Below are 10,018 nucleotides of genomic sequence, written 5' to 3'. Positions count from 1 at the left end.
GCTGCTGCCCCCTGACCACACGACAGACCCTGCTCTGCCCCCGATCACACGACAGACCCTGCTGCTGCCCCCTGACCACACGTCAGACCCTGCTGCTGCCCCCTGACCACACGACAGACCCTACTGCTGCCCCCTGACCACCTAGTAGCTTAACTCAGTGAACAGAAGACTGAGCATTGAGGTTGGGGGAGGGTGGTGAGGAGGAATAGCTGGGAAACAGTGGCACCTGAGAAAAGTGACCAGTACAGTGACATTTCCGTGGGGACCAGCCAGCCAGTGCAATGGTAGAGTCTGTCATGTGGTGGTGGGGCAGCAGTAGGGTCCTAAATGTTAGGACATTAGGTACATTCTACCATGCTTGGCTAATTTTTTAATTTTTTTGTAGCAACAGTGTCTCAGTATGTTGCCCAGGTTAGTAATATACATAAATCAGTATGTATTTTTAATGATATAATTCTCTATATCTGAATATATTTTTATATTATGTATATAAAATGTATATTAAAAGTAATAGCTAGAAGCCAAATGTGGTGATGGGCACCTCTAGTCCCGGTTATTTGGGAGGCCGGGGCAGGAGGATTGCTTGAACCTGGAAATTTGAGGTGAGCTATGATTGCACCACTGTACTCCAGCCTGGGCACAGAACAAGACCCGTTCTTTAAAAAAAAAAAAAAATTGCTAGAAACTACTACTGTATAAAAAGAACCTCCCCACATATCAATTATTAAATAAAATGAAGCTATACATGTACATATATGTGAGTGTATTAATCTGTGTACATGTATCTCTTTTATTTGACTTTATTTTACTACATTATTTTGAGACAGAGATTCACTGTGTCGCCCTGGGTAGAGAGCTATGGCATCACAGCTCACAGCTTACAAGATCTTCCTGCCTCAGCCTTCCCAGTAGCTGAGACTCCAGGCACCCACAAAGCCCAGCAAATTTTTCTATTTTTAGTGGAGGCAAGGTTCTCACTCTTGCTCAGGTTGGTCTCAAACTCCTGAGTTCAAACAATCCTCTTGCCTCCGCGTCTCAACTACTTTTTCTTTTCTTTTTAAATATATTTTTTGTAGAGCCACAGGCTGATCTTAAACTCCTGAGCTTTTTTTTTTTAAATATGTATTTTTGTAGAGCCACAGGCTGATCTTAAACTCCTGAGCTCAAGCAATCCTTTCTCGGCCTTCTGCAGGGTTGCAATTACAGGCATGAGCCACTGTGCTGGCCTGTATCCTTTTTAAATAAAATGATTTGGGATCAACTGCCCCAAACCACAGGCTTGCCTAGGGCAGAATACATTTTTTGTTTGACTTTACCCTTTCAGGTTGCTAATACAGTGTTACTTTGTTTTGTTTCAGTCCTTAATAATCCTGTTTTGTTTCAGGCCTTTTATGGTACTGAAGAGATACAAAAGAGAACAAAATGTTTTTCTACACTAAACTGTAGATATTTGTTGTTTTTGCCTGGCTAACCAGCACCCACTTTCCCCACTTGTAGTGAAGTTCTTCCCTTGGGGGACACCTCACATTCACAGGTTTGTTTCCAAGCAAGTGACCCGTTTCTTTGCCTTCTCTAGGGTTGCAGACCCAAACCTGACCATCAGAACCACAGGAATCTGTCCAGGGATGGATGGACACACAGAAGGTAAGCCTGGGACTTTTGCTAGAACTCATGAAAAAGTTTCTTTTTACATTGACGGGCTAAGTTTGCAGAACAGACACTTCTCACTGCACAGCACAGAAAAGCCTGTCTGAAGGCAAAGCTGGGTGGAGACTCATGACTCAGTCAGGAGCCAGAGAGCCCTAGGGCATTCCTAGGCATCAGCACCCAGCTATGCCTGAACCCCCTCCAAGAATACCCAGGCCTTTCAGTTGTGAGCTCCAAGAAAGGAGGCGCCAGGACACAAGCTGGAGAGAGCAGCACGTGACCTTTCTGGGCATAGCTGTGTCAGGAGCCTGCAGAACAGCGGCTGGCTCAGAGCAGGCACTGACAGTGCCTATTTGTTAATGAGTAAATAAACTGCCTTTAAAAACATTTATTTACTTATTTACCTATTTAAGACCATTTTAGTTGAGTTTGTTGCTTGAAACCAAGAACCCTAATAAACTCTTTAACAAATCTCTTAACATGCTTTCTTCCCACAGATCTTTAAAAGGTAATAGTAGCTGGGTGCAGCAGCTCACACTTGTAATCCCAGAACTCTGGGAAGCCGAGGCAGGAGAATTGCTTGAGCTCAGGAGTTTGAGACCAGCCTGAGTAAGAATGAGACCCCATCTCTCCTAAATATAGAAAAACTAGCTAGGCATGGTTGTGGGTGCCTATAATCCCAGCTATTGGGAAGGCTGAGGCAGGAGGATCACTTGAGCACAGGAGTTTGAGGTTGCTGTGAGCTATGACATCACCTACCCAAGGCAACAGTTATAGAAAAAAAAGTCTGAAACCAAGTTTTTTTTTTTTTTTTGAGACAGAGCCTCAAGCTGTCCCCCTGGGTAGAGTGCTGTGGCATTACAGCTCACAGCAACCTCCAACTCCTGGGCTCAAGCGAGTCTCCTGCCTCTGCCTCCCAAGTAGCTGGGACCACAGGCGCCCACCACAACGCCCAGCTATTTTTTGGTTGCAGCTGTCACTGTTGTTTGGCAGGTCCGGGCTGGGGATTCAAACCCGCCACCTTAGGTGTACGTGGCTGGCGCCTTAGCCGGTTGAGCTATAGGCGCCGAGCCTAAAACCAAGTTTCATAATTTAACTTCTAACCTATTTTAGGAAAAAAAAAAATCCACAAATTAGCGAAATATCTACTAGAAACATCTGTAACTTTAATTAGTAGTGCATTTTCACCTTAAAATACAAGTAAAACCAGCAAAAGCAAGTTTAAAAGGCTGCAGTTTTAAACTTCCTGTTTGGTGGTGGCTACAGGTCTGCCACACAGTCCCAGCCACCAGCACAGAGGAGCAGAACAGCTAGGTGGCCGCACTCCCCCTGCTCCCCCAGCCTCACTTTTCAGACATGAGGGACTCCTGGGAGCTCCTTCCCTCTCACTCCCCTACTCCTGGAGGACTCCAGGAGTTACTCAATGGATCAAAGTGACCAACTGGGATAGTCCCTTTGGGGGACTATTGAGTGGGTAGTTGTAAATAAATATCAACTAGAAGAGCCAAGATTCTTTGGATAGACCTAAGTAAAGAAAGGGATGAGGGAACTATCCCCGGGAATGAAGTGGGAAGGGTTAGTTCTGAGAAAACAATAAAAACCAAATTTAAAAATTAATTTATAGGATATAAAAAGGCTTTTCTGAAATGCCAAGACTGGAAGATGCCTGTGATGGACAAGCAGCGAGTATCAGGTGAGACTCAGTTAAACCACCCTTCCCCCCAATTCTGCTTTCTCTGGATCCTGGTCACTTTGCACAGGTAGGAGAATAAAACCCAACCATGCTCTCTTTACATGTTCCTCAGGGGCCTGTGCAGAAGGCCCTGATGCCACGTGGCAGACAGAGTCTGATCTGTTCTGTTTTGACACTGAAAATGCATATGACATCACCAGCAGGTCAACATCGGGGGGATGAGAGACTTACTTTAATCCAGGGATATCCAGAAGATTAGTCAGTCCTGTCCAGTTAATTTCTAAAAGCTGTTAAAAAAAAAAAAAAAAAAGGCAAACATCAGCTCCAGTGCACACAGGTTGGTTCCTTTGTAACAATGTGCTAGCACAGAATGCCAGCCTGCAGCTCTCCCCACTGCCACACACCTAGGGCACCTTCCTGCTTGGTCTATGGGCGCCTGCCTGTGGTTTTCTTGATGATGGCATTGTTTGCTCTAGTAAAATCATCCAACAATTTATTTACCCATCCTTCCAAGGGTAAATAAATTTCTCTGTTATTATGAGTAATGACTTAATGAACTGTTCACAAACATCTTCTCGCATACCCATGCAGACAAGCATTCACAAGGACCTGGGGGTCAAAGATTTAGGTTCGTTTTTAATGCTGATGGATAGTTCCTATTGCCCTCTACAAATATTATATTGTACCAATTTATATGAAAATGTAAATGTATTACATACCAAAAATATATGAAAATGTCCTTAATTCCATACTTTCACCAAAGACAATATTAAAAACAGAACTTCACCACTGTGTTTATTTCCATTTTCCTATGGAACATGTTTTATACATTTATTTGACATTTCTATTTATTCATCTTAGAACTCCTATACAATTAAGATTCTATCAAGTGGGCTCAGCGCCTGTGGCTCAAGCGGCTAAGGCACCAGCCACATACACCTAAGGTGGCCAGTTCGAATCCCCAGCCCGGGCCCGCCAAACAACAATGATGGCTGCAACCAAAAAATGGCCAGGCGTTGTGGCAGGTGCCTGTAGTCCCAGCTACTTGAGAGGCAGAGGCAGGAGACTCGCTTGAGCCCAGGAGTTGGAGGTTGCTGTGAGCTGTGATGCCATAGCACTCTACCCAGGGGGATAGCTTGAGGCTTCATCTAAAAAAAAAAAAAAAAAAAGATTCTATCCAGTGGATGTGGATTGGTAAAAACTATTGATTAGAAATACTGCTTTTCAGTGGCACCCATAGCTCAGTGGTTAGGGTGCTGACCACATACACCAAAGCTGGCAAGTTCAAACCTGGCCCAGGCCAGCTAAAACAACAATGACAACTGCAACAACAACAAAAAAAGCCGTGCATTGTGGTGGGCGTCTGTAGTACAGCCACTTGGAAGGCTGAGGCAAGAGAATCGCTTAAGCCCAAGAGTTTGAGGTTGCTGTGAGCTGTGACACTATAGCACTCTACCAAGGGTGACAGCTTGAGACTCTGTCTCAAAAAAAAAAAAGAAAGAAATACTACTTTTCTTATCAAAATTATGCATGATAAAAATACTAAGGTTTTATATTTATAGAATAAATTCTAAGTGAAATTGCATGATCTCAATTACCCACGTAATTGAGCACCGAAACTGCCAAAATCCCTTCTTGGAGTGGGTAGTTGTAAATAAATATCAACTAGAAGAGCCAAGATTCTTTGGATAGACCTAAGTAAAGAAAAAAGCAACACTTATTTCCTTATTTTTTAAAATGCTGAAATATTAAGGGAGTGAAAGTGTCTGTGTTACGTGAAGCCCTTGTATAAAGGCAAACCCAGGACTTCTTAGTGTGCCTAGCCCTGGAATAGTGTTGCTTGCACCCCACCCACCCCAGTTCTTGATTTCCAATACCCTTTACATCACTGGTTCTCAACCTTCCTAATGCTGTGACCCTTTAATACAGTTCCTCATGTTGTGGTGACCCCCAACCATAAAATTATTTTTGTTGATACTTCATAACTATAATTTTGCTACTGTTATGAATTGTAATGTAAATATCTGATATGCGGGATGTATTTTGTTACAAATTGAATATAATTAAAGCATAGTGATTAATCACAAAAACAGTATATAATTATATATTGTGAAATATTTATTTCTAATTACAAATAAATGAAATTTTGTCTTAAAGCATGGTATAGCATGGGTAACAGTCTTTTTTTTTTTTTTTTTTGAGATGGAGCCTCAAGCTATCCCCCTGGGTAGAGTGCCATGGCATCACACTCACAGCAACCTCCAGCTCCTGGGCTCAAGCGAGTCTCCTGCCTCAGCCTCCCAAGTAGCTGGGACCACAGGCGCCCGCCACAACATCTGGCCATTTTTTGGTTGCAGCCATCATTGTTGTTTGGTGGGCCCAGGCTGGGGATTTGAACCTGCCACCTCAGGTGTATGTGGCTGGCGCCTTAGCCGCTTGAGCCACAGGTGCCGAGCCGGGTAACAGTCTTAATATAACAACAGTAAACTGCCTTGCTACATTTTGCTACAGTATGAGTAAAAAGCCAACATCAGTGCAAAGGTTGAGATTGCTTCTTTCTCACCAGATCAGAAATTCTCAGGGCAATCTTTGCAAGAGTACAATGAAGATCATCTCCCACAACAAGTCTACTTCTGTACTTAGACTTGATAACCAACAAGCTGGAAAACTCTGTTTCACAAAGATATGTTGTTGGAAATGGAAGAAGGCAGAGCAACAGTCTCAGGTAGAACAGGATATGACTGCAAACACGTGATCCAGAATTTTGTAAATGGCATTGTAGAGAAATCAGTTCTGGCTGCATCACTGTTAATAAGTTCAATGACCTCACCTAATGTGCATGATGCACTGGTACATTTCAAAACTATTACAAAATGAGTGTAATTGTGATGGATATGTTACTTGGTTCAATGTAAACATTTCACATTGTATATCGAAGCAGTACCCTGAACCTCATAAATGCATCAATGTACAAAGTTATGATTTAATAAAAAATAATTACTAAAAAAACCTCCAATAACAACAAAAAAAGAAAAAAATAAGTTCAGTGAACTCCTCTTGCGCTGTCTCAGGAACATCTTCAACTTTGACTGTGAATGGGCTTCTGGCAAGTGCAAATGGGGTGTCAGGTAAATTTGGAAAGTACGATGAAATTTTTCTGCAAGCATGTGCAAGTGTTCTTTCACAGGAATCATCATTGTAATCCTTTTGTCTGGTTCAACGTCATGTTCCTCAAAGAAAGCAGATAAGGTAGGCGACATGTGAATTTTATTTTCCTCCAAATATTTTTTGCCAAAGCTGAAGTTCATTTGGAATGATCAGATCTTTTCAGACAGATCGAGGCATATTGCATTTAGTCCTTGCAGTGATAAATTAACTCATTTGAGATGGCAAAGACATCAACCAAGTAAGCTATTTTCTGCAGTTCACTTGTATCACTGAAAAGCACTTCAAACTGCAGTCTTGCTTTCTGACTAAAAATTGTTTTGAGTTCATCACGAAGCTCAAAAACACATTTTAAAACTTCTCTTGACAACCATCTCACTTCAGTGTGAAATAGCAGAGCATTGTTTAGTGTATCCAACTCGTTGCACAGTTGCAAAAATAGTTGACTGTTTAGAGTGCTCACCTTTACAAAATTGACAGAATTTATGACGCTTTTTCATTACTTCTAGTAACTCTTGTGGCAGCATCTTCGTTGCTAATATTTGCCGATGAATCATACAGTGAGTTCTGATGACTTTTGGTGACTCATTCAGTACCAAATGTTGAAATCCAGATTGAGATCCTAGCATAGCTGGAGCACCATCTGTGCAAACACTACAAACATTTTCGCAAGAGATCTTATTGTCTTTAGGAAAGGAACCAACTGTGTCAAATATATCACGTGCAGTAGTTGTTGTTTCAAGAGGTTTGCAAAAAAGAAACTCATCTTTAAAGTTGTCGTCATTAATATACCTCACGTAAACCATAAATTGTGAATAGTTTGCAACATCTATAGATTCATCAAGCTGGATACTAAATATTGGAAGTGGAACAGATTTAATTTCCTGGATTACCTGATCCAGAATATCAGCAGACATGTCATCTATTCTTCTGCAGACAGTGTCATTAGATGAGGAAATTGCACTCAATTTCATAACAAATTCATCTCCGAGCATGATTCAAACAATGTCTTTGGCCACTGGCAACAGTAAATCCTCAGCAATGGTGTGAGGTTTCATAACTCTGGCGATTCTGAGTGCCACCAAATATGAAGCTTCAATGGCTGCTATGTTTTGTTTGTGGTACTTGTCACCAATGTCAAGTCTGGCTTTCTTGAGTCCATCAGCTTTGCTTCTAAAATAGTTGTTATCCTTGCTGGCAAAGCTCAGATGCTTGCTATCAAACAGGGTTTTAGTTTGTTCAGCTTCATAGATTTGGCTGATAGAACTTCACAACAAAGGACACATTGCGGTTTCTCAATTCCTGCTGTAATTATTGAGGTAAAACAATACTATAAAAAATCCTGGCTCGGCACCTGTGGCTCAAGTGGCTAAGGCACCAGCCACATAACACCTAAGGTGGCGGGTTCAAATCCATCCTGGGCCCGCCAAACAACAATGATAGCTGCAACCAAAAAATGGCCAGGCATTGTGGCGGGCGCCTGTGGTCCCAGCTACTTGGGAGGCAGAGGCAGGAGACTCGCTTGAGCCCAGGAGTTGGAGGTTGCTGTGAGCTGTGATGCCACAGCACTCTACCCAGGGGGACAGCTTGAAGCTTGGTCTCAAAAAAAAAAAAAAAAATTCTCACTAGGGCGGCACCTGTGGCTCAAAGGCATAGGGTGCCAGCCCCATATGCTGGAGGTGGTGGGTTCAAACTCAGCCCTCGCCAAAAATTGCAAAAAAAAAAAAATCCTCACTTATTTTCTTTTCTTAATGTTCTTCTCTACATAATCCATTGTCATGGGATAGTTTGCTGATGAAAATAATATATAACAATAGTTTTAATAATACAAAAGATGGCACATGGCATAGTTCAGTCAATACAGTTCATTAAAGTTTCCTATGATTTACCATCTGTGTTGTTTTTTACATACCTGTTACTATCACAAGGGGGCAGTGTTCACACCAACCACAGCTGAATATAAAAAGATGGATCAGCATCCAGATTAAGTTCCCATGGTACAGATTTTTTCTTTTTGCAGTAGTTGATGATTTTACAGTACATGATTTTACATTTACCCAGTAATTATCATTCATGAAATGTCATTTTACCTCTAATACTGCTGCTTTCAACACAGTAGCTGCTCTCTACACATATGTGACTGGTTCACATTATGGAGCCAACCCTGTCACATACACCTGTATTTGTATGGGGTGTATATGATGGGGTTGGTGTGTTGATGTCATCACACCAGGTACTCATATGTGGGTGGACCCGCCTGGAGAAAGATAGAGGAGCAGTGTATCAGTTCCTAAGACCACTGGAAATATGTTTTCCAATGGTCTTAGGCGACTCCTGTGACAGGGTCCATCGACCCCGCGGAAAAGAAACTCTGCTTTATATCTCTTTGTAGGTATGTATGCCCACTGTTTAGTTCCCAAATATTACAGAATACATGTGGTGTTTGTTTTACATTCCTCAAATACCTTACATAGGCTGCAGTGGTTCTCAACCTTCCTAATACAACCCTTTAATACAGTTCTCTGGGTTGCAACCCAAAGGTTGAAAACCACTGACTTAGGACAATGGTCTTCAGTTCCATCCAAATTGCTGCAAAAGACATTATTTCCTTATTATTGGCTGAGTAGCACTCCATGGTGTGTACACACTGCATTTTCTTTATCTGCTTGGGAACTGATGGACACTTGGGTTGATTCCAAATCTTTGCAATTGTGAATTGTATTGAGATAAACATCTAAGTGGAGGTGTCTTTTTGATAAAATGACTTCTTTTTCTTTTGGTAGATACCCAGTGATGGGATTACGGAGTTGAATGTTAAGTCTATTATTTTTTTTTTTTTTTGAGACAGAGTCTATGTTACCCTTGGTAGAGTGCTGTTACATCACAGCTCACAGCAACCTCAAACTCTTGGGCTTAAGCAATTCTCATGCCTCAGCCTCCCAAGTAGCTGGGACTACAGGCACCAGCCACAACACCTAGCTATTTTTTTTGTTGGAGTTGTCATTGTTGTTTAGCTAGCCTGGGCTGGCCTCAAACTTGCCACCTTTGGTGTATGTGGCTGGAGCCCTACTCACTGAGCTCTTAGGGCATACATTTTTTACATTTTTTTCTTTAAGGACTCTCCATAACGTTTTCCTTGGAGATTGTACTAATATGCAGTTCCACCAACAGTGTATAAGATTCCTTTCTCTCTGCATCCATGCCGGCATCTATTGTATTTTTACATTTTAATAAAGGCCATTCTGATGTGGTAAGGTCGTTTAGTCATTATAGTATTAATTTGCATTTCTCTGACGATTAGTGATGTTGATCATTTCTCTATGTTTTTTTTTTTGCCACTATCTTTTGAAAAACTTGTTATATATTTTGCCTACTTCAAAGCAATAATTTTTTTTTTTTTTGAGACAGAGCCTCAAGCTGTCCCCCTGGGTAGAGTGTCGTGGCATTACAGCTCACAGCAACCTCCAACTCCTGGGCTCAAGCGAGTCTCCTGCCTCCACCTCCCAAGTAGCT

At 41.8% G+C, this 10,018-nt stretch overlaps 1 protein-coding gene across 1 annotated transcript in view; it reads right to left on the bottom strand.

The window, feature by feature from the left end:
- ESYT2 (extended synaptotagmin 2) overlaps nucleotides 1–10,018 on the bottom strand; it is a 110,543-nt gene that overhangs the window by 40,981 nt on the left and 59,544 nt on the right. Inside the window, exon 7 of the mRNA XM_023508264.1 lies at nucleotides 3,572–3,627. Coding sequence (XP_023364032.1) covers nucleotides 3,572–3,627 — 56 coding nt within the window. The remainder of the gene's footprint in view (nucleotides 1–3,571; nucleotides 3,628–10,018) is intronic.

Source organism: Otolemur garnettii, unplaced genomic scaffold, assembly GCF_000181295.1.
Source record: "Otolemur garnettii isolate 467f Iridium unplaced genomic scaffold, OtoGar3 scaffold00235, whole genome shotgun sequence".
Lineage (NCBI taxonomy): Eukaryota > Metazoa > Chordata > Mammalia > Primates > Galagidae > Otolemur > Otolemur garnettii.
The sequence above is the reverse complement of the archived record's forward strand: the minus strand, read 5'-3'. Positions and strand labels throughout refer to the sequence as shown.